This window comes from Nannospalax galili, unplaced genomic scaffold, assembly GCF_000622305.1.
Source record: "Nannospalax galili isolate Female #2095 unplaced genomic scaffold, S.galili_v1.0 scaffold1256, whole genome shotgun sequence".
NCBI classification, from domain to species: domain Eukaryota; kingdom Metazoa; phylum Chordata; class Mammalia; order Rodentia; family Spalacidae; genus Nannospalax; species Nannospalax galili.
The window spans coordinates 192,344-217,425 of NW_008337764.1; the positions used below are offsets into that span (position 1 = coordinate 192,344).

General features: G+C 41.4%; 1 protein-coding gene across 6 annotated transcripts in view; it reads right to left on the minus strand.

Moving 5' to 3' along the window:
* Positions 1–25,082, minus strand: part of Chd8 (chromodomain helicase DNA binding protein 8) — a 63,305-nt gene that overhangs the window by 20,049 nt on the left and 18,174 nt on the right. For 4 of the 6 annotated variants that reach the window (XM_017798057.2, XM_029563369.1, XM_017798058.2 and 1 more), the window contains 15 exons: positions 21,867–22,926; positions 19,922–20,287; positions 17,630–18,015; positions 16,732–16,846; positions 12,107–12,289; positions 11,878–11,946; positions 11,187–11,242; positions 10,607–10,724; positions 8,784–8,867; positions 5,643–5,780; positions 3,645–3,766; positions 3,231–3,474; positions 1,933–2,109; positions 583–726; positions 122–377 (listed from right to left, as the gene is read on the minus strand). In XM_017798057.2, coding sequence (XP_017653546.1) covers positions 122–377; positions 583–726; positions 1,933–2,109; positions 3,231–3,474; positions 3,645–3,766; positions 5,643–5,780; positions 8,784–8,867; positions 10,607–10,724; positions 11,187–11,242; positions 11,878–11,946; positions 12,107–12,289; positions 16,732–16,846; positions 17,630–18,015; positions 19,922–20,287; positions 21,867–22,709 — 3,301 coding nt within the window. In that variant the 5' untranslated portion in view covers positions 22,710–22,926. Of the gene's footprint in view, positions 1–121; positions 378–582; positions 727–1,932; positions 2,110–3,230; positions 3,475–3,644; positions 3,767–5,642; positions 5,781–8,783; positions 8,868–10,606; positions 10,725–11,186; positions 11,243–11,877; positions 11,947–12,106; positions 12,290–16,731; positions 16,847–17,629; positions 18,016–19,921; positions 20,288–21,866; positions 22,927–25,082 lie in introns of those variants that run through there. The other 2 variants (XM_029563371.1, XM_008832699.3) reach the window with 2 other exon arrangements.

Genomic DNA, 25,082 nt, shown 5'->3' on the forward strand with positions numbered 1-25,082 from the left:
CCCCCCAATCTTGTTTGTAAAAGAAGAATCCTTTCACAGGCTAGTGCCTTCTCCCAACTGATGTTGTATCAGTCAACAGAGCCACTTTTTCAAAAGCATGTAAGGCAATTAATTTCCTTACCATTGATAAGGTAAGGGTGGTTGCAGCACTTGCGCAACTCCATCATTGTGTTCAGTAGATTAGGCATGTTTGTATGACCTGCCCCTTTGGAAAGGAAGGAGAAATTCTTCTCCAAAATAGCTCGGTAGTATTTCTTCTGGATGTTGGTCAGCTCTACTTCAATAATAGTTTCCTGTTTTGGAGCCAAGTTTTTTTCAACATCCTCTTTGAGTCTTCTCAGCATCATTGGCTTGAGAATGGCCTGCAGCTTTTGAACCTGTAGTTCATCACAAAGAGGAGAAATCAACAACACAAGGAAAAATATTTTTCACATTATGTGAAAATATAAAATTAGTTTTCCACTCTCTGAGGTTTGTAGACAGAGCCACAGATGATGTGGCAAGAGTTCAGAAAGCCCTTTGATGGCTATGGCAACCGTCTTTGTGCTCCTGGGTTTATATGTCATGAGACAGATTTTCTACCTGTTCCTCTGTCTTGAGATCCCCAAAATCCTTGAGGAACTCTGATTCTGAGGGAAACTGTGAAGGTTCCAAGAAGTGAAGCAAGCTGAACAGTTCCTCCACAGTATTTTGCAATGGTGTTCCTGTGAGTAACACTTTATGTTCCTATAAGTGGAAAAGAGAGAAGAATGATTAAGATTCAAATACCACAAAGGTTTCCCATCAAGTAGATCATCTTTAGTTCTAGCTTGTCTATAGTGATGATAATGGACCAGATTACCACCTTCACTTTTCTTTCACGTGCTCACTCTGAATAAAAAGCTTATTTAAGAAAGCTCTGATTTAATGTGGGTTTTTTTTTTTTTTATTATTTTGTATTTTATGTGTATGAGTGTATGGCCTGCATGTATGTGAGTGCACCCATGTCGTGCAATGCCGCAGAGGTCAGAAGAGGGCTTCGGATTCCCCTGGAACTGGAGTTAAGGACGGTTCGTAGCCTCCATGTGGGTGCTGGGAATCGAACCTGGGTCCTCTGCAAGAGCAGTCAGTGCTCTTAACTGCTGGGCCATCTCTCCAGCCTCATGATTTAATGTTTTAAAACAAAGTAAATACTGATTATAAGCAAATAAAGTACCAGTAACTCAGATTTTGCTTTTTCCAAATTCATCTCCACATGAATCTCTCCACATTCAACTCCCCACAGAAATCCTAATTTGCCCCCCTCTGTGGAATGTGCCTGTGGTGGATTAAAATGGCCATTAACCCTTTGCAGTTCTGACTATTAAGGCTCACCCCTTGAATCTAGGCTTGCCTCGTGACTTGCTCTGACAGAGAACGCAGCGGAGGTGCTACTGTGTGAGTTTCAGAGCCTGCCTCCAAGGCCTCTCAGCTCCACTTGGCTCTTTTAAACACTGCCCTGAGATTACTTTGTAAGGAAGTCCACCCAGTCAGGCCTACTAGAAAGTGAGATGCCATGTGCAGTACAACCTAGGTGTCCCAGCCAGTAATTAGTATCAGCTGCAAGCTCAGGAACATCAAGTATTCCAAGAAAAACCATCAGGAGAACATATTAGCTGGATGTGGCCTACCAGGCTCAGCTAGAGAATTCTGAAAATACAGTCAGCTTTGCAGTACGTTCTTTTGCAGAAAGAGGTAAGAGGTAACTAGTTGCTCCTCCTGATTAAGAAACACTAATATACGATACATTTACAGTTCTAAAATTTATCTTTGTGTGACTTTCAAAGGCTATCCTCCCCCACTAATACATGATTCTCGTTGCATTTTTCTTTGCTAAGTTAGGGCAATTTTCATTTCACAGAGAATTGGGCTAAATTTCAGGTGCTTGTGCCACAAGTCACTGAGGGGACTCACCAGGTCCATGTGCTTGAGACTATCAAGCAGCTTGCAGTTACGGTTCTTTAGTCGATGAGCTTCGTCGATGATGACACAACGCCACTCAATTTCACGAAGCTCAGGACAGTCTGACAAAATCATCTCAAAAGTGGTGATCAAGGCATCAAACTTATATGCGCCTGGGATAAGGCGTCCCTAAGTGTGAAGCAGTGATGTCAGAGAAGGCTGGAAGATGTGCCCGTCTGCAGAGTCCTGAATTTCCTTGCAAGTCTAACAAAATACAAACTGCACCACCACCATCTTCTATCATTGTTTATGTTTTCAAGAAGCAGTGCCAAATCACTGAACATGATACTTAAGTTTCTTCAACATATTCAGCTTATTGGGAAAATGACAGGTATACTTCACTGAATAAGGAGACATTTCTAAGTCTGTTGTATGCCTAGTTCATGATCTGTCCTAGATCATTTGTTGGTTAACAATGAAATCCACAAATGTTGGACAACACTGAAACATACTTCAGTACAAAAAATAGAAGAGAAAGCCAATCTTGGTGGTACACACCTTTAACCTAGTAGTTAGGAATTGGAGGCAAGAGGATCATAAGTCTGAGACCAACCTGGGATACATGATGAGTCCTTATTTCAAAAACATTAAAATAAAAAATAAAAGTGGAAATAGCCAATACAGAACATGCCAGTATTAGATACTGTCTACAGTTTGACAAAACCAAATAGTTTTAACAACATTAACAGCCACAAAACATGACAAGAATATTTAGTTTGGTAGTAACAACAAAAAAAAAGAATCACAAAAGAAAATTAATAGTAAATAATTCATTATTAATACACAATGAATACTTCAATTTGAAAAATGAGCTTGCTGTCAATGAAAATTTCAGTAGTCTAAGCAAAAGAATATTTAAAATTATCACCAGAGATCAAGGCATTTAAATAGTTAAGTGAATTTCATTCTAAAAAATACTTGGTATTAGCTGGGTGGGGTGATGCATGTCTATAATCTCTCAGCATTTAGGAGGCTAAAGCCAGCCTGTGTTACATAGTGAGACTATAAAAACAAAAAACAACATCCTCAAACAAAACAATGTAATTGTATATTAAATCACAACTATCAGTGACTCAGAACATTCATTGGGTGAAAACTGCAAAGTCAAATCAATGCTCTGCCCACTGCTACATAAAAACACCTTAAATCACAGAGAGCCTCAAAGTCTTTAATTCATATGTAGCCTGTAAAACACAAGGTACCTTTGCCTCCTTTGTCTAAGCACAGAATTCATAAGACATACAACTCACCCGTGAATCTTTACAGTACATTTCATATTGCTGAATCATCTGCCGGCTGGCAAGACTGCCATGATACACAATAGTGTTCATTTCTGTCCATGTATTGAATTCTCGCTCCCAATTAGTAATTGTGGACAGTGGAGCAATGACCAAGAAGGGGCCGTGGATGCCTACATTATATACTTCCTGCAGGAAGGCAATTGACTGAATAGTTTTACCTAATCCCATCTCATCAGCCAAGATGCAGTTTTGCCTGTAGATTTTTTTTGGGGGGGGGGGGGGGGTTGGGGGAGAAAGGCCAAAAAAAAGAATTACATTTTTTTCAAAAAAGAATGCACTTAAGAAGAAATTATTTCAATAGACTATATATAAAAACAATTTCCAGGCTATGCCTACATTTTGTGAGCCTATTGTTTTCTTTACCTGTTATACCAATTAAAGAGGAGCCAGTTGACCCCTTCTAACTGATATTCCCGTAACTGGTTTCTGTTTTTATATTCATGTGACAGCTCCAATTTCTTCCAGGCACTTGCTTGTGGACGATTCTAAAAAGTAAAAAACTTGAATCAGTGGGATGGTGGCACTAATAAAATTGCTAATAGGTAATTTTAGTAGCTTAACTGAAAAATATTGCTTGGGTTAAAACCTGTGAAATACATTTAAATCCATGAGTTCATAATGTTCTTACAAAAAGAAGAAAGAAAGAGAACCCACTGGATTCTTTAGAAAGATGCTAGGAAACTACTTCATTGTTTTAGAAATTTGGAAATGAAAAACACATTTTTCCCTTTTTATATATCACCAAATGGTAGGCTCCAATTAATAAAGAAATTTAGAACTAAATCCTTAAGGGAGTTGGGTGTGATGATACATGCTTGGAATCCCCACACTTAAGAGGCCAAGGCAAGAAGACCCTGAGTTTCCAAGCTTTAAGGATGGATTTAGGCAATGATCTTTTTTATTTTGTTTAGGGAGATAGTAAGTAGCATCTTACTATCGTGCTTAGGCTGACCTTGAATTTTTGATCCTTCCGCCTCAACATCCAAACTAGCTGGAACATAGGCTTGTGTCACAATGCCCAACTCTAGAGGGTGATCAAAAATGGCCAATAACAAAAAACAACCTGACTGAGGTACAACTATCTGTGCAACAGGCTTGCTGGTCTCCCTCTTCTGTCGATTGGAGCCTCTAGAAGTGATGTCTAGTAATAGAACTTTCTACAATATCAAAAAACAAACAAGCAAACTAGTAGAACTATAAGCAAATCATCTAGCTTCCTCAAGAAAAAATTATAAAGGAGAAAAAAAAAAGATCAAGGAGGAGCTATCACTGAGGAAGACGTGAATACATTAACTGGTAACACTTCCATCTTACTTAAAACTCAATTCAAGGCCTGGCATGGTGGTGCACACTTTTAATCCCAGCACTTGGGAGGCAGAGGCAGGTGGATCTCTGTGAGTTAGAGGCCAGCCTGGTCTATATGGTGAGTTTCAGGCGGCCAGCTGGGGCTACAGGGAAACCCTATTTCAAAAAGACAAAAAACAAACAGATAAACAAACAACAACAACAAAACACGCAAAAAAACCCTCAATTCAAATGATCTGACAAAAACTGGAAATCAGGGGGACATGTATAAAATGACTAGTATCTGGTTGATATTAAGGAAAGACTTAAAATACTGAATGTATTATTTAGCTTTTAGGCATAAAACACTGAAATAACTACAAATGAAATAAACAGGCAATGAATGAGTGAGCAAATTTATGATGCAAGACTGGCTAGGTATTAATAATTTTTGCCTGGGTGATGGGTACTTGATACTAATTAGTTAACCCTTGTATGTTTGAGAATTTCTTTATGTAAAAAAACTGAAACAAAGGGCTGGAGAGATGGCTCAACGGTTAAGAACACTGAATGTTCTTGCAGAAGACCCAGGTTTGAATCACAGCACCCACATGGCAGCTAACAATTGTCCGTAACTCCAGTTCCAGGGTATCTGACAGCCTCTTCTGTCCTCCTCAGCCATTGCACGACACGGGTGCACTAATAAATAAAATATTTTAAATTAAAAAAAAAAAAACTAAAACAAAGGGAGGGACTGGAGAGATGGCTCAGTGGTTAAGAGCACTAGCTGATCTTGTAGCGAACTTGAGTTCAATTCCCAGCACCCAGATGGTGACTAACAACTGTCTATAACTCCAGTTCCAGGGGAATCCAACACCTTCTTCTAACCTCTGTGGGCACTGCCTGACATGGGTGCAGTTACATACATGCAGACAAAACACTCATACACATAAAATAAAAATAATAAATATTAAAAAAAACTAGAACAAAAACCTCCATAGTTGGGAAAAAATAAATCACTGCATATAATAGTCCTCTATACATGTACATGTACCTTCTAAATCCAAATGTACCTACCACCCTTTTGAGTTCTGGGTGCCTTGACTGGATCCGTTTAAATTCTCGAATCTTGCCCTCATCAACATCCTCTTTCAGCTCCCACGTACTATCCTCATAGGGCAGAGAACACCATTTCACTAGGTAGTAAATTACAGGCTAGGAGAGAAGAAGCCAGAGCTTTAATAAACTGATTCTCTATTCACTGAAGTGATTCAAGGATAAGAATTTGACTACAATACCAAATTACAAAGTATCAACTTCTAAAACATCAGGCCAAATGTATAACCATAGGCGCTATTCAGGAGTTTTGTTTTTCTTCTAGGCAACTTATCAGAATATTTGCTAAAAGTAAAAGTTCTACACAGTATTTCTTAAACCCTAAGCATTATGTTCATCAACCAGACTAGGAAAAAAGATTATCCTTTTCCTATACTGTGTAGAAATAAAAGGTTGGGCTCAATCTCAGCTTACTATTTTGATACCAATTTGTTTGCATTAAATGAGACAAGGTCCCACTGGACAAGGCGCAGGATGGCCTCAAAATTCAAGGTAATCCTCCTACCTTAGCCTCCTAAGGGCTGAAACTACAGATATAGCCTTCATACCTGGCTGAAACATTTGTAGACCCAATTAATTAATTCAATTTTAATTAATTATACTGGGGACTGAACCTATGACTATATTTGCAGACTTTTTTTTGTTGTCGTTGTTTTTGTTTTTTGAGACAGGGTCTACTTGTATCCCCAGCTGGCCAGGAACTCACTATATAGACCAGGCTGACCTTGATCTCATGGAGCTGCCTGACTCTGCCTCCTGAATGCTGAGATCAAAGGCACCATCACACCTGGCATAGTCCTAGAATTTCATACAAGAGAAAGCAGGCCAATTTTAGAATGAAAACCAGGGTAAGCCTGTGGGAGCACAGAAGGGCCTCTCATCACTGGAGGACTACAAAGGGATGCTTCCCTGTCGGCTCCATAGAGCTAAGAACTAACTCTAGGGGACATCTCTGTGGAAAGACAACGTGAGCGAAGAGGAAGGAACGCTGGAGACCCAGCTGCAGCACTAGTCTACAGATGTTCCACTGCGAGAGGCAACACAGCTCCGATTTTGCCACTCAAGATAGTCACTGTCGGGCTGCAGATGTAGCTTAGTGGCAGAGTGTTGACTTGGTGTGCTGAAGGCCCTTGGTTTGACCCCAAGCACCACAAAAGTAAAATAAAAAATGATGACTCACTGCTGTAACAGAATTTCCGTTACTGGCTTATACAAGGTAAGCAGGAATAGAGGGATAAAGGCACAGTATGAGCAATAGAACTCGTTGTCATTTCATAGAACACTCATTAAAACACTAGTAAGTATCAAAGTGACTCAACAAGTCACAGAAAAAGGGATTCTTACAAGTAATCCAATGGCTCTTTCCTTTTTACCGTCGTTACTCTTTATCTAAAACCATCTGTACAAGTCACATATTCCAGCATCATAACTTACTTTCCTAAAGAACATTATTTATTTCCATTGTAAGTTACTACAAAATACATGATAAACTTACTTTGGATAGAGAAAAATGGACACACAGAATGTTACTGTCAAACATTGGGGAACATTAAGTATAACATCAAGATACCAAAACATTTTCCAGTACCATGTCAACTGCAAATTTCAAAGGGGCCAAACAAAAGGACAATTACTTTTGGAAGGTTAGGAATGTGGATAGAAAGCCTAAAATTTTCAAGGTAGGGAAGACTGAAATCCTGAAAATGATGAGACTTTAAGAGCAGAACTTATTAATAACTTACCTATTCTCCAATCACCTCCCAGAAACGAACACATAACAATACCTACCCACAACCCAAAAAGCTAACATACGTTTTCTGAAACACACTTACTAGACTTGAAGACAATGAAATGTCATAGGCCCTGGACATCTATCAAGTTATTCTGAAGCTTTAGAAAATAGGGTCAAAGTTGCAATGCTACAGAAGAGTTTGGCTCAGGGGTCCTGTTGGAATGACATGAGGGAATGAATCTCTTAGCTAGCACTAGTACCTTAATAAGACTCTGTTTTTGTTAAGGCCACTGTCACAAGTGAGGCTAACCAATGATGACTGAAGCAAAAAGAAAGAGAAGCATTATAGAAAAAGGCAGTTTGTTGCTTAAGTATAAATTTGAAAGTAAATTTAAGATAATGTTGAATTCATTTTGGCTTAGAACTCGAATGACTCTATTTCGAAAACAATAAATTTGTAAAACAGTATCATCAAAGTACTTGGACATACATAAAATATACTCCCCAATCTATAGAGGTATTATTACAGTGATTTCTAAATCAAGTTATGAATAAAAATTTCTGAGAGAATCCACTTAAAAATAAAGATCTTAAAGTCTCACCATAGACTTACATACTTGGAAGTGGTGGGAGTAATCAGTGCACCAGAACGTGTTGAAATGCGACTCAAAAGCAGTTTGTCTTTTTAAAACTTTATTCTTTATTTTTTATGTGTATGAATGTTTTGCCTACATGTATGCAAGTGCACCACATGTGTGCAATGCCCATGGAGGCCAGAAGAAGGCACTGGATCCTCTGGAATTGGTATTAAGGACAGCTGTTAACTGCCACATGGGTGCTGGGAACTGAACTTGGGTCCTCTGCAAGAGCAGCTGGTGCTCTTAACTGCTGAGACATCTTGCCAGCCCCTTAAATGTAGTTTATCTTTAAATAACAAATGAAAAATACTTAACTAATGGTGATTTCAGGAAATGCCTAATTTCCAGCATATTATTAGGAGAAAGTCAGGAACTGGTGTATGGTTATATTCATAAATTTAGAAATTTGTGCAATATCCCTCCCCCAACGACTGACACCAAGTGAATGTACAGGGTCTTCCAACTAAAGTCTGAAGGGAGATGAGACCAAGGTGAGGCACTCTTTGGTACTTCTAAATAAATGTAGCTCTGCAATGCCTGACACTGACTGATACGTCTACACCTCTACCCTTGCCTTCTGATCATTTTTCTAAGAACCCCACACAAACAATTTCAGAAATACCTTTTCAGTCCAAGGGATTTTTTTCAGTCACATCTGAAAAATAAAGGATTGGCAAGCAGACCAGCAAAAATCTGCAAAAACCTTTCCAGTTTTCCCATGCCCCAACTCACCTCACCATTATCCTTGTCGATGCTGTGAGACTCATCCAATATCCTATCTACTTCTACGTAGTCTGGATTGAAGGGCTCTTCATCCTAGGTGAGTTACGAAACCAATCAGACAGAAAACTACTGTCCACTAAACCTACCCCCACCCTTCCATCTCACCTTTACAAGATTAAAAATTTTAATAGGAGTTGCCTATTTCCATAGTACTAAATCCTATAAACTTAACTGCATCTTTTCCTATCTTCTCACCTGTTACCAGATACAGTGTCTCTTCTTCCTTAACAAGGGTTACCTCTTCACACACCCTCAAACCCCATCCATTCTTGCCTTCTTAGTATTTCCTCTACTGACCCATCCCTACAACATAAAAACTTGCTCTACTGTTTCACAGTACAAAAGACAAACAACTCCCTCGACTCTTCATCACTCTGCTTCATACCTACGCTTTCCAAGGGCTTCACACATAGGCCATCTTCATTCCTTTACCTCCTTCCACTTACATAACACAACTAAAAGTAAAAGTCATGAACACCATCTAAATTCTGAGATGTAATGGACATGTGTCTTTGCTCATGTGGCTTACATGTTTAATTAGTCGTAACTCTAGATATAAGAAAAGATGGTGGGTGGCGGCGGGGGCAGGCTGGAGAGATGGCTCAGCAGCTCTAAAGAGGAAAAGGGTTTGTTTCTCAGCACCCACATGGCAGCTAACAACCATCCACAACTCAGGTTCCAGGGGATCCTCTGGCTTCCATGGGCATTGCATGTGGTATATTTACATGCATGCAAGTAAAACATTCATACACATAAAATAAAAATTACATATGCATATATATATTTTTGGTCTTTTAGAGATAGGGTCTCCCTGTAGCCACAGCTGTCCTGGAACTCCTTATATAGACCAGGCTGGCCTTGAACTCACAGAGATCCGCCTGCCTCTGCCTCCCACGCCCAGCCAAAAAATATTTTTTGAGAGGGAAATTTAAAGTTCCTTTAATATTACTTCTACTGATAGATTAGAAATTTGAGAGAAAAAAGTTTTCTCTTAAGATGAAGCTTAATTGGTAGAGTGCTTGCCTAGCATGTAAAGCCCTGAGTTAAATCCCTAACACCACATAAACTAGGTATGATGGTGTACACTTATAATCCTAGCAATCAGGGGATGAAAGAAACACTGAAGGCAAGAGGATCAGAAGTTTAAGGTCATACTCAGCTATGCAGTGAGTCAGTCTGGGCTACATGAGACTTTGTCTCAAAAATTAAAAGAGCACACACCTTCGATCTCAGCACTCAGGGAGGAAGAGTGAGACAGTCATTTATATCTAAAGAGACCAGTAGCTAAAGACCACTGGGCATGGTGGTACATGCCTTTAATCCCAGCACTCTGGAGGCAGAGGCAGGCAGATCTTTGTGAGTTCAAGGCCACCCTGGTCTACTTAGTGAGTTTCAGGTCGGCTGGGGCTACAAGAAGACCCAGTCTCAAAAAAAAAAAAAAAAAATCCAAACACCAGTATTAGATAAAAAGAGCCTCAAGTGGACCAGACGTTATTTTATCATCCCTTATGAAAGTACCCCATGCATACTTAGTCACAATCTCACAATACTAAACTGTATAACTAATTAACAGATCATAGTTAAATCTATGAAAACAATAGCATGGGGGAAAAAAAGGCCACATGTGGTGGTGCACCTCTGTAATCCCAGCACTCGGGAGTCGAAGAAAGAAAGAAGTGAGTGTGAGGATAGCCTAGCTTACACACCCTGCCTCACTGTATCAAAGATTAAAAAGAAAAGAGAAATGCCAGTCAATACCGACTCTTAATTACCTCATGGAAGAAGTGTCTCATCTGAGCCATTTTGGTTTTGAACCGCTTTAGTTTTTGATGAATCCTCTTATCTTTCTCTAGCTGGGAGATAGTTGCCCATTCACAGTGCAGATACGAGCTACAGGAGATGGAAATAGCCAGTCACAGTTTGGGGAAGGGAAACTGGCATGTTAGTATTTGAGATTTGGGGACTGGCCAGCAACAGACAGGCCAAATGTGTGCTTAAATTGGGGAGAACTTAAGCCAGGGCTGCTGAAACTCTGATTTTCACACAAACCACCTAGATATTCACATTCCCAAATAGCACCCAATTATGCTAATTCTGTTGTCTATGGACAGCTTTTAAGAGTAGCAAGGCCTCTGTCAGAGATTACAAGGGATCTTATCAGAAACTACTCTCATCCCACTTTCTTGCAAAGTAACACTAAGTTGTTTCAATTCTTTAACTTTTTTCTGAATATCCACTGGACATAATTTTTTAAAAGGGACATAAACTTAACCATAAAGTCTGTCTACATGGGAGACCCGTTCACAATCCTGTGGAATTTAGGGTAAAGAGATTTTAGAACAGATAACATACTAGTTCTTATACTTCACAAAGAATTCTTCGGCTTCAGTATATTGTCCAGAAGGAAGCTGTGAAGAAATACAGAAATTACACTTACTAATCCTATTTATCAAGCAAGATCCTGTAATTTTATTTTATTTTATTTTTTTGAGACAGGGTCTCCCTGTAGCCCCAGCTGTCCTGGAACTCTCTATGTAGACCAGGCTGGCCTTGAACTCACAGAGATCCACCTGCCTCTGTCTCCCAAGTGCTGGGATTAAAGGCGTGCACCACCACGCCCAGCAAGATCCTGTAATTTTAACCACACAAGGTGAAACTTCATTCTAATGTTCCCTGAATATTTTCTTAACTCAGGATTTAAGGACCTAATCTAATAATTTAATAGTAGAAGTCTGATAGTTGTAAAAGTAAGCTTTTATCCATTACAAATGAATTAGTGAAAGAAGAGGCAATAAGACACATCCTATTTGGTAGCTAACCTTCGTTTACAGTTTCTAATAACTATACCCTAGCAATATACCTTGTCATTCAAAGGTGCCCATTAAATAAAACATGTGAGCTGGGGATGTGACTCAGGAACAGAGTATCCTGGGTTCAATACCAAACAGGGTAAAAACAAAAGAAAAGAAAACAAAACAAAACAAAAATCTAAAAATCTATGACTGTAACATTATGTGATTGTCATTAAACATAAAGGCCTCACCTCTTTCTTTACAACCCGCATGGAAAGCACCTTGTCCACAATAGCTGCATCTTCTTCACTGGGATTCTCCTGCAGAAACAGATATTATCAGCCAACAAAAGGTTGCAAGAACAAAACTAGGTGCAGTAGTTCACACCAGTAATTCCAGGACCCAGAAGGCAAAGGCAGAAGGATTGCTGCCTGGCCTGCAGAGTAGGATTTCTGTCTGTCATGGCTTATGTTAGCTTACCACAAAGAACTGCATAGAAGGCAAAGTCTCGCCATCTGGCTCTTGTACTGGTTCAGGAAGGATAGGCTCAGGTTTGATCGGCCCTGTTACGTCTACCTCCTCCTCTTCTTCATCATCTGTTATCTTTATATCCAGGTCCTCTGTATATTTTTTTCGCTTAACTTGACGGTTTGAACGTCTTTTCTGTAGAGGAAAAAAACAAATGCTCAGGACTCTCAAGGAGAGAGAACATTTTTTTGAGAGTGACCTATGGATCTGTATTCCAGGTTGGCCTTGAACTCAAGCCTCCTTCCTGTTTCCCATGTGCTGTTATAATTGGGCCACCATGCCTACCTTTCAAAGAGAGCACTTTTAAAAACTATTTTCCTATGCTAACAAACTTGGATTTAATTTCAAAATTCTCATGAAAAAACAACCCAAAAGACGTTGAGCTTATTTACCAAAGTACATGACACAGTCTATATACTTCATACTTACCATTTTGCACAACCAATTTACCAAACAGCGAAGAACCTGTGGAAAAAATCCTGTGAACTATTGGTAAGAAGCTCTAAGAAAATTAAATAGGCAAGGAGCAATTAATTCACAAAAGGAACAACTGTGAAGCATAAAAGTACATTTTTGTCTCAGGTTATGGATTTTGTTGGTCTTTCTTATTTATTTACTGTCATAATCCTAGCACTCGGGAGGCAGAGGCAGGTGGATCTCTGTGAGTTCAAGGCCAGCCTGGTCTACACAGTGAGTTCCAGGACAGCTGGGGCTACAGGGAGACCCTGTTTCAAAAAGACCAAAAAAAAATAAATAAATAAAATAATAATAATATGGAAACACAAAAAACTCTTGAGTGTTTAAAGTAATCCACAGCAAAAAACCAATGGTGCCATTATTCCAGTACCTGCTTTCAGGCTTTACCAGCACAGCAGCCATGGCAGGGCAGGCACCTAGACACCTACACCAATGGTAGAATTCAGGCCCAGAAATAACCCATACAGGTCTGCCACTTGGTTTTCTACAAAGGTGCCAACAATACACATTGGAGAAAAGGCAGGTTCTTTTAAGAAATAGTGCTAAGAAAATGGATAGTCACATGCAGAAGAAGTAAACTATACACCATATCTCATTCTGTATAAAAATCAATTCAAAATGAACCAGACCTTCAAGTCAGACCTGATTCAAAGTGCTAGAGAAAAACACAGCAAAAACATTTCAAAATAAGTTTAGGCAAGTACTTTCTAAAATGACAAGGTTTGCACACCAGGGTGAAGAGAAGCCTACAGAATGGAAGCAAATCATTACTAGTTATGCACTGGACAAGGGAATAATATCTAGACCATATACAGAATTTAAGGGACAGCAGAATGGCTCAGTGAAGGCACTGGTTACCAAATCTGACAATCTGAGTTCAATCCCTGAAACCCACATGGCGGAAAAGAAAGAACCAACTCCTAAAAACTGTCCTCTGATTTCATGTGTGACTTAGCAAGCATGCCCCACAACCACAGCACACTTTTGTAAACATAACATGGGTTCAAGTCCTAGCATTCATGAAAAGCTGGGTGCGCCATTCACACCTCTGCAATCCCAGTGTTTGTTGATACCAACCTGGTTTCAGGTTCAGCAAGAGACCCTGTTTCAAGGGAGTAAGGCAGGAAGTGACTGGAGGAGCATACCCAATGTCACCCTGTGGTCTCAACATGCATATGGGCATGCGCACACATGTATACATGCACACACACAAATGAATACATTTTAAAGAAATGGAAAAGGCCAGGGTTGGTGGAACAGGCCTTTAATCCCAACTTGGGAGGTGGAGGCAGGCCTGGTCTATAATAGTGTTCCAGGTCAGCCAGGGCTACGCAGTGAAACCCTGTCTACAGACATAAAAGGGAATGGAAAAGGTGGGAAAGAGAAAAAGGTAGGGGAGGGGGAGAGGTATTTGTAAGGACCAACAATTAGAGAGACACTCTGGTTCACAGTTCAAACTTCCAATTACTGATGTGGGATTCAGACCACATAGTCACATAAACCGACCAAGCACCAGAGCAACTTAAATACTACCGAGTTAGTTTATTCATTTTTTTTTTGGGGGGGGGTGCTGGATGAACCCATGACCTCACACACTAGCGAAGCATTCTACTCTATCCGTGAACCATACACCCCCCCCCATCCCTTCAGTGGAGTTCTCAATCCTAACCAGCAAATTTTACGGTTTTTTTGGTTACAAACTATAAGCAAAGATGGTGCTACTAAGCAATGTAGCAGAAATGGTCTTCTGTTCTGGATTTCCATCTCCTCCAATGTCTCCCATCTTCAAAAAGGGGGGCGGGGGGAACACCCAAACCCAAACATTGTGCCTAAGCACTCCAGAGCTGCAAGTCAAAATCCTTAAAGGTAGAATGTAGAAAAGGTAGAGCAAAAGGGACAGCTGGACAGCTTTCCAAGATGCCTAGTGCTGGTGGTCGGCACAGCAACCATCCGTACCGTACCATGACTTCAGATGATTATTTTAAACACTGGAATTTGGGAAAAAACAAGTATCATCATTTAAAAAAATATTTTTTAATTATTTTATGTGTATGAGTGTATGCCTGCCTCTTTGTAAGTGCATCCATGTTATGCGGTGCCCACAGAGGTCAGAAGAGGACGTTGGATTCCCCAGGAACTGGAGTTACAGATGGCTGTTAGCTGCATGTGGGTGAGGAATAGAACCTGGCTCCTCTGAAAGAGCAGCAGGAGCTCTTAACCATCGAGCCTTCTCTCCAGCCCCAAGTATCATCATTTTTATAGTAATATGCTATTTGCCTAAAGAAACAAAAATTTAGAAAATACTGACCAGGACCTTTAGGGGTGTTTTTGGTCCTGGCTTATTAACTAAAATTAAACATGGCTTTTCTATCAGTTTACTTCTTATGTGAAATGTTTAGAGCTAGCAGTATTCCAGATTTTGATAGTTTTTTAAAAAAAAATTTTATTAAATTTTTGTCTTTTTCATACAGAAAATCATCTTTATACCCTTTCCCCATTTGGCATCCTCCTATAGCCTCCCCCTTCCTGCCCCCCACCCCCAGAGTTCACACATTCTGTCATTTCTGTTAAGGCCTATCATGTAAAGTCAGTGTCCCCAGATGTCCCTCAGTGCAAGTTCATCCACTGGGATCTAGTCATCCTATCCAGAGTCCCTCCCTTTAAGAAGATCAGTTCTCCCTCACCCAGCAGTAATCAGCTGCCAATAATTCTTTGATTAAGATTAGGGCACACTGTCCATTTCCACAGTTCTGTGCTGGGTTTTTGTCTGCTTAAGTTTGCATGGGTCTTGTGCATGCTGACACCACCGCTGTAGGTTCATATGAGAAGAGTCTCAGGAGGACTGTTCCCATATGGTCATGTACCATCTTCCTGGCTCTTACCATCTTTCCACCCCCTCTTCCACAATGGTCCCTGAGCCCTGGGTGGGTGGATTTTAATATAGGAGTCCTGTCTAAGGACTCACACTCTGTAGACTCTTACTCTCTGCGTTTTGGACGTTTGTGACCTTTTGTGTTCTTGGTCCTCTGTTGCATGAGGGAGGTTCATTGACGAGAATTGAAATATGCATTAGTGTTCTTTTTTCAATTTTAGAATATTTGCAAATACATAGCCAGACCTGGTGGTGCAGACATGGAATTCCAGCTACTCAGAAGACTGAGGTGGGAGAGTTGGAAGCTCCAGTCTAGCCTGGGCTATAGAATGAGGGCAAGTGGGCCTGGGCAACTTAGTGAGACCCTTCCTCAAAATGGGCTGGAGATTTGGCTCAGTGGTTGGCAGAACAGTTGTCTAACACCAAAAAAAAGAAAAAGGAAAAAATAAAAGAACATGTGCCTACATTAAATGGAAGTCGAAAGATTGAATTTAATTCCATATCATATATCTCATATCCCTTATACATATGGCTGCAAGTTTTTTTTTGCTGTTTTTTTTTTTTTTTGAGACAGGGCTCCCTGTAGCCACAGCTGCCTTGGAATTCACTATATAGACTAGTCTGGCCTCAATCTCATAGAGCTCCTCCTGCCTCTGCCTGGGAATAAAGACATGCAGTACCATGCCTGGCTCAGCTGAAAGTAATTTTATACAGTATTTTTATGAGGTCAGGTCCCACATTTTATCATGACAGCACTCAAAAGTTGTGGATTCGGGGGATGGAGAGATGGCTCAGCAGTTAAGAGAGCTTAGTACTCTTGCAGAAGTCCCGAGTTCAGTTTCCAGCATCCACATGGTGGCTCACAACGATCTGTAATTCTAGTTCCAAGGGATCTGATGCCCTCTTTTGGCCTCTGTGGGCATAGGCATGAACATGGTGCATATAAACTCAGGCAAACGCACAGTCATACACATTAAAAAATTTTTTTTAAGTTTTGGATTTTAAGTTTGGATTTTAAGTTGGGTGTGATGATGTACAACTGTGATCTCATCACTTGGGAGGTAAGGAGGTGGAAGATCACAAGAAGCTAGCCTAGACTACATGAGGACCTCTAGGCTACCCTGGGCTACACAATAAGAAAGAAGTTTGGGATTTTGGACTATTTTAATTTCAGATGTTCAGAGTGAAGATGTTTAAGTCTGTAAAAGCTCCTTAGGGACTATTTTACCTGAATGGTGCTTTCTTCATCTTCCCGGGGTGACTGTGCAGGCATGACTTCCACATCAGAATTGTCAGAGGACGTATTACGCTTTCTCTTTTTACCCACTACTGGAGTGATGGTACTAAAAACGAAACAACAACTTCATCTTCAGTGAAGGCAAGGAAACTTTAGGGGTAATAAAACATGACTAGTTCAAACTATCTACTACTACTTAACTTCCACACAGACATGTTTAGATCTAAAAAGAAAGAAAGTCTATGGGCCACACAGCTGCTCTGTGCAGTGGGAATTGTAAAGGATACTACTTTTTGTTCTGACAGTTGCTGAGGACCAAATAACAGACATGAAATTTGCTTTTTTATAAGATGAAAAACACTGTACAGCTATAGAACTTGAAGAATCACAGCGAGCAGAAGCTAGTAAGAAGCTACAGGGTATGGAAGGAAAAAAGGGGACCCTCAATTCTGAGAAGAATTAGGCAAGCCACAGTTCCCTCAATACTGCTTAGGCCTCACAGTGAACAAAGACGTCTTCTCCAGTTCACAAGTGAGATGGAAAAACAGGGCAGCCATGTCTCCAGCAGTGTCATATGAGTGGATGGCAGGAGGGTAGCAAGAAATGTCTCCCATAATATAGTAATAAAAAAGACAAATATATAAAGACATAACTTTTAAAAAGAAATCTTCAAAATGATGATTCTCTTTCCTGTGCCTTAGGGTTTTCCTTTCAAATATATTACATTACAAATTTCTGTCAAATCATATAATCATTAAGACAGAGAAAAGGAAGGTCTTATCTTCTATGAGAGCTCGACTAGGTAGCTGCTAGGTGCAGCTCCTTCCTCCCAATGTATTCCAGGTGAGTGTGCTGCCGCCAGCACCGTCGAGCACCGAGCAGTACTCACTTCAGCTTACTCTTGCCCTTTGTTTTAGAGGCACCAGACGTTTTGCTCTTCTTGGGCTTTTCCTCCTTCAGCCTTTCTCCACTGCTCTTCTTTCTACGTTTCTTCTCACCTTCCTCCTCTGGCCGAACGCTGGGCAGCTCATCTTCATTCAGGACTCGAGGTATGTTCTGCTCACCACGGGCTCGGGCTTTAGCAATGGCCTCTGCCACAATCCGATTTGCTTTTTCTTGCTTTTTCTGGTGCTCCAGCCGGCGGTTTTCCTCCAGTCCTGTCTTTCCCCCAATATGAGGAGCAGAGCTTGCTGGAGATGACAGAGCTGCCACTTCACTGGCACTCAGAACTTTAACCACAGAGAGCCCAGATGAGGCCCCTTGGGAAGAGCCAGCCTACAGAAGTAAAGACACTAATATTTCAACATGTTTGCAATTTAAGTAGCATGCTCAGCCAGCTGTAGTGGCACCTGCCTGTAGTCCCAGCGCTTGGGAGGCAGAGTCAGGAGGAATGCTCATGCATTCAAGGCCAGCCTGGCCAATACAGTGAGTTCCCAGCCAGCAAAGGATTACATAGTGAGACCCTGTCTCAAAACACACACACGAACACGTGCACGCACACACATATCAAACAAAACACAAACTAGGTACTTGCCAACTTCTCAAATATCAGTCTCACTGAACTTAGAACCAGTTGAAAAAAGAAAAGAATTCTAGAAAATTAAAGCATTCAGGAGGCAGAGGCAGGCGGACTTCAGTGAGCTTGAGGCCAGTCTGGTCTACATAATGAGTTCCAGGCCAAATTGGGCTACAGGCTTCAGGGAGATGTGTCTTAAGCAAAACAAAACAAAACAAAAAAACCATTCAAATTGTATTTTGGCTTACCTTTACTACCCTGGGGGGGGGGGAGGTATAGGAGAGAGAATCATCTATTTCTTAATCCTTCAAATGGGACAGAATGTCATTAAGATGTTTTTATTTGTGCTGTGATATATGCATGTATACAGGTATGTATGCCCATGTGTGCAGAGGCTAAGGAGGACACGAGTGTTCTCCTCTTCTACTCTAACTTATTCCCATGAGACAGTCTCTCAATGCAACTAGGTTGGCAACAAGCAACTCCCTGAGATCCACCTATCTCTATCCCCCACAAGGCTGAGGTTATGTGGGTGTGTGTGGCCACACCCACCTTTTTACATGGGTTCTAGGAATTTGAACTCAGGTCCTCATGCATAGCCTGCATTCTTATCAACTGAGCCATCTCCCTAGACCCATTTAATAACTTTTACTCTGTGTGTGTGTGTGTGTGTGTGTGTGTGTGCACGACAGCGCGCTATGTGTGGTGCATCACGTGTTGGGGTGAGGGTCGTGCATGGAGGCCAGAGAATACCTTAAGTGTCTTTTTCAATTGCTTTCTACCTTATCTTTTGAGACAGGTTCTGTCAATAAACCTGGAACTTACTGAGATTTGGAAGATAAGCTGGTTAGGAAGTCCCAGGGTCCTCCTGTCTCCATTGCAGTGGTGCTGGGATTAGAAACTGACATTTGTGTTTTTCACATGGGTGCTGGGGTCTCCAAACTCAGTTCCTCATGTTTGCATGGCAAGCATTTTTCTGACTGAGCTATTCACTCTACCTCTATAAAGTAATTTCAAATTATTATTTTTTTTTTAATTCTGAGACAGTCTTGCTATGTAGTACAGCCCAGGCTGGCCTAGGACTTGCAATTCTCTTGCCCTAGTCTCCCAAGTGCTGAGATTATAGGCATGTACCACCATGCCTGGATTCAAACCAATTTTACAATATTAAAATCAGGACTCTTCCTGTTAGCTGCCTGAGGTGACCTGTGAAAATGGATACTCTCTTGACCCAGAAAACCCTACAAAATCATGCAAAACAGCCAGGCGTGGTGGTGCACGTCTTTAACCCCAGCACCGGGGAGGCAGAGGCAGGCGGATCTCTATGAGTTCAAGGCCAGCCTGTTCTACACAGTGAGTTCCAGGACAGCTGGGGCTACAGGGAGACCCTGTCTCAAAAAGACCAAAAAAAAAATCAGGAAACAACACGAGTTCAAACACAAATATGTACATAAATCATCTATTATTTCAAACTCATAATAACTCCCTTAATCTTTGTACGATTTAACTATAACAAGGTCTCCACATGTGAAATAAAATTTTGTACCTCACTTCAGGGGTAGGGGTACAAATTTAGAATTTCCCCAGAGTCAGCAAGAAGTGGATGCTAAAGACAGGGGCATGGAACTAAGGGGGCTGTTTTCTTCTCCTTTTGAAGTCACTCACCTGTGGCTGCAGTACCATCTTGAGTGGTACTGAAAGTCTTTGTCCTGGGCTTTGTCCTGGTCCCATTATCTGAGCCTGCTGCACAGAGGAGAGCGTCAATGGCTGTGCTGAGGGCGGCTGCTGTGGCTGTGAGGATGGAGGCTGCGGTACAATCTGGATTTTTTGCTGTGGCTGTTGTACCTGAAGCTGAATAGTTACTACTTTGGCAGGCTGCCCCTGGGCATTCTTGGCTTGAGTCAAGGCTGCCAGCTGGTTGCCCTGTAACACTATCTTGCCTGGCAGACTCCCTAACACAACATGCCGATGTCCTTGGGGACCTCCAGACTGAGGCTGTTGGAGGACCAAGGTGATACGTTTCGATTCACCCTACAGTGAAGAAATCACAGAAGAGGGACATTAAAACAGTATGGCCAGAAATATTTATCACAGCTTTCTTCATTCAAGAGTCTATAAAGCTGAGCATTAGAATTCATTTTTGTTTACCCTTCAATAGGTCCATTTAAGACATTTTCTGTAACACCTTTGTCCAATGGGTATCAAGCCTATTTTAAAAAAAACTTGATAAAAAGCTATTTTCTTTTTTATATATATATTTTTTATTTATTATTTTTATTTTATGTGTATGAGTGTATTGCCTGCATGTATGTGTGAGCGCACCCCTGTCGTGCAATGCTGCGGAAGTCAGAAGAGGGCATTGGATTCCCCTGGAAATGGAGTTAAGGATGGTCTGTAGCTGCCATGTGGGTGCTGGGAATCAAACCCAGGTCCTCTGCAAGAGCAGTCAGTGCTCTTAACCACTGAGCCATCTCTCCAGGCCCCCAAAATGCTATTTTCTAAGGCAGTCATTTAGTACTTGGAAATTAGAATCAAAGTACTTCTAGTGAAATAAAATCTGCCTACAACTACTCCCAACTCTTTGATCCTTTCTTCAGAGCCTCTACCTTCTTATAACAAAGTAGTAAGAGGAGAATAGCATTAGTAATGACAGGGAAAAAGATGTGGTGGACAGGTCTGCAAGACCAGCCCCCAGGAGGCTGATGAGGAGAACTGAGCACAGCTTGGACAAAAAAAAAGAACTGGTATGGTGGCACATACTATTAGTCCTAGCTGCAAGGTGGAGACAGGAAGGTTGAGGCGAGTTGAAGAAAGAAAAGAAAAGAAAAGAAGGGGAGGGGAGGGAAGAAAAGAAAAGAAAAGAAAGGGAGAAAGAGAAGAGGTGGGGGGCTGGAGATGGCTCAGTGGTTAAAAGCACTGCCTGCTCTTGCAAAGGACCCAGGTTCTATTCCAAGCACCCCACACCACACTGTAGCTAACAACCGTCTGTAACTCTAGTTCCATGGCATCTGATACCCTCTTCTGGTCTCTGCAGGCATTGTATGCACATAGTACACTTACATCCATGCAGGCAAAACACTCATATACATAAAATAAAAATAAACTAAAAACAAGAGAGAGATATATCATTTCTGAGTCTTGCAACTATAATTTTCACAGATGTTTCTTTGGTCCCATAACATCCTCTATTTTCAATGAAACCTTATATTGTACATTGTTGTGAACTTTTGCTTAATACATGTACTTCCCAGCAGACTGTACGCTCGATAAGGACAATGAGTGTATCCATTCTGTTCAGCACCAGCTAAGTACAGTATAACACAGAGTAGGAGGAGAAAGGTAAATTCACATTAACTGCTTCCACCCAGCAAGCATAAGCATGTGGCTGCTCATGCTCATGGATAAAAAGCAAAGGTGGCTCACACCTGTAATCCCAACAGTTGGAGGCTGATGCAGGAGTTTGAGGCCAGCCTGAGCTAGAATAAGACATTGCCTCAAAAAAGTGCCCCTGGATTTCCTAGAGCTAGCTCTGGTACATTCTTCCCCTCCCTCCTCAGTTCCTGGGCCCCTCATGAAACCACAATTTACCTCCCCCTTTCACTCAAGTCACCTGGGTAGGTGTAGAGGTCAGTGTAACTGCAGGCTTCAGTGGGGGCCCTGTGGCCCCAGGGTTTCCAGCAGGAGCTGAACCCTTAACTGGCTGGAGGACCAGCTGCTTTACTGGTCGGTTGGGCTGGACAATGCGCTGAACAGCAGCTTGGTTCCCAGGGACCTTGGCGGCCAACACTGTATTACCAGAGACAATGGAAACACCTGGTCGAAGGGGTGTGCCAGTTAGCACTTTGGTAAAAGTGACTTTTCCACCATTGGCTGTGCCAGCCACCAGGGGCTGAGCTGTGCTGGTGATACCTTGGGCCTGAATTTGTGCCACATGGGCACCTGTGACTGAGGAGCTTGGTGGGGCCTTAAGGATAACAATCTTAGGGGCTGACTGAGATGGTTGCCCTCCAGTATTACTGGGGGAGACAGCTGTGGCAGAGACACCCATGAAAGGATTCCCTTGGCTCAGGATCTCCTGGCTCTTGGAGACCTGCAAAAGTCCTGATGTTGGTGTTGATGTCTGTAAGACAGGTTGGGCTGGCTGCTCCTGGTTGGTAGGCTGAGTGGTATAATCATGCAAGGTTAAGGATTCTGGAGCTGAAGCTGTAGATTCTTTGGGAAGTTCAGTAGGGGATACTTCTTCTGGTGGGGAGACTAGGTCACTTGCTGATGAACTCCCCACATCACCACTTCCACCATCCTGGTTCATGTGATCCAAAGAGTCCAGAGAGCTTGGCAGTCCAAGGGCTTCCTCAATGGGGTCTTGAGTGACCTGGTTAAAGCTGTCATCAGTCAGAGAGTCCAGGCCAAATAAATTTGGGTCATCAAATAGATCCATGATGGGGTCTGCCATCTTGAGAAAGTAATACAGGGTATTTGCTGAAGGTCTGGGGAGGGAAGGGGAGGGGGGGAACTAGTTCTCCCCTCCCCTTCCCTATTAAGAAAAAAATATACACAATAGATGATGACTACTTGTTGAGTGAAGAGGCAAGAAAGAAGTGCATGTCAGACTGTCCTGACCTTCATGGAGCAGGATGGTTAGGTCTTCAAAGAAGATGGCAGAACTCTTGCTGTGGAATAGAAACATGAATGAAAAAGAAGTTGATTTTAGAGAAAAGTTCTCCTTCTAAAGTACCACCTTAACATCCATTTGCATTAAGTAAAAAGGAGGAAATCTGGGAACTCTACAGACATCCATCCATATTTCTGTCTTAAAACTAATAACTAAGAAGTAAACTACTTTCCTTTTTGCTTTTTCATCTACACACCTTGAAGTCTGTATCTGTCAAGCACATTTAGCTTATTTCTGTCCATGTATTTTTACAACTGTCTTTTTTGGATAAGGATATTTAATATTTGCTCACCTCTCAGTGTCGGTTGTTACGTTGGCACAACTCAAAAACGTACAAAGAGCATTTCTCTACAGATAGATTAAAGTTTTTGGATAAATACCTTTTTATAAATTTTTCTTGTATTTCAGATATTTTTACTCACAATTGGCAAAAGTAACTCATGTTTACCAAGCTCATAACACAGAATTAATCAAGCCTTTAGAGATAGTTTACTTGGGAAGTTTCACCAAGTTTATTCTTCTAAACTTATCAACTTTGCATTTTATTCCCACGTCTTTTCTTCAAGAAATCTTAGACATCTTTTTTTTTTTTTTTTTTTTTTTGAGACAGGTTCTCACAATGTAATTCTAGCTGGCCTGGATCTCAGAGATCCACCTGCCTCTGCCTCCTGCATGCTGGGATTAAAGGCGTGCACCACTACGCCATGGGGCCCCCTTTACATTCCCAACTTTTTCTTCTTATCATTACCTATATATTCAATATTCCTGCCCAACTAATCTACACAGCCTCCCCCACCCCTTTATCCCCATGCCTCATATCTCTTCCAGTAGACACACTGCCCACCCCCAAAGCTGTTCTGCCTCAAAAAGTGAGCCTTCACCCTTTTTGTTTTTTTGTCTTTTAGAGACAGGATCTCCTTGTAGCCCCAGCTGTCCTGGAACCCACTATGTAGACCAGGCTGGCCTGGAACTCACAGAGATCTGCCTGCCTCTGCCTCCCAAGTACTGAGATTAAAGGCGTGTGTGCCACCACCCCCACTGAGCCTTTACCCTTTTAACAGCCGAGCAATCTGTGATCCTCTGCTTCCTTTAAATGCCCATGCCATTATTTATACCTTACTTAAAGTATTTATATTGCTTTACTAAGATGAGTTTCTTATTCATATCCTCTGAAGGTCCAAAGTTATACAAGGTATGCTTCTGAAGATGCTTGTTTGCCATCTACTGAAAAACTGTCATAAATATGTGAAAACTAGTAATTATGGGTACATGTAGTGTATTCCTTCCAGAACTATAACCCAGCCCCTGGGAGACAATTCCTTACTGGTGAAAACTATGGATGCCTAAGAAACCAGCAGGACATAGTATACATACTGGCTATTCAATAAATAGTAAATATATTTGTTTGCATTATTGGAATGAGCCATTCAGTCTTCCTAGAACTAAAGGGTATTTCTTGATTCTGAAATGAGGAACTTCCTATCTTGAAAAACTATGTTTATAAAATCCTTATCTAAGGCTTTAAGTTCATGAAAATACTAGGAAAAATACAACTACATACTACATAATGCAAACATATGAAAAAGAGTACTTGCTGTTGGGCTGGTGAGATGATCAGTGGGTAAAGTGCTTGCTGTACAAGCCTGGTGACCTGAGTTCAAGTGCGTCCCCAAATGTATATCATATATACCTACATTAATAATAGATAAACACTGGAAAAAATTTAAAGGGCCATTTGTGTTTTGAATCTGATGTCAGTGACCATCTAGAAGTCTCCCAATAGGACTATCCTAATTTTCAAGACATCAAATAAGAAATTTGTCAAAGCCACATGTAGATCTAACAAAAGACTTTTTCAGAGAATCTCCAAGCTGGGGTGCGTGCGTGCGTGCGTGCGTGTAAAAAGGTCTCAGTATGTAGCTGAGGCTATCCCTGGTTGGGATAACAGGTGTGTGCCACCATACCCAGCTTATAGTTGGGCATGGTGGTATACGCCCTTAATCCCATCATTCCGAAGGCAGAGACAGGCAGATCTCTGGGATCTCCAGGCCAGCTGGGGCTACAGGGAGGCCCTGTCTCAGAAAGACACAACAACGGGGCTGGAGAGATGGCTCAGCAGTTCAGAACACTGGTCGTTCTTGCAGAAGACCCAGG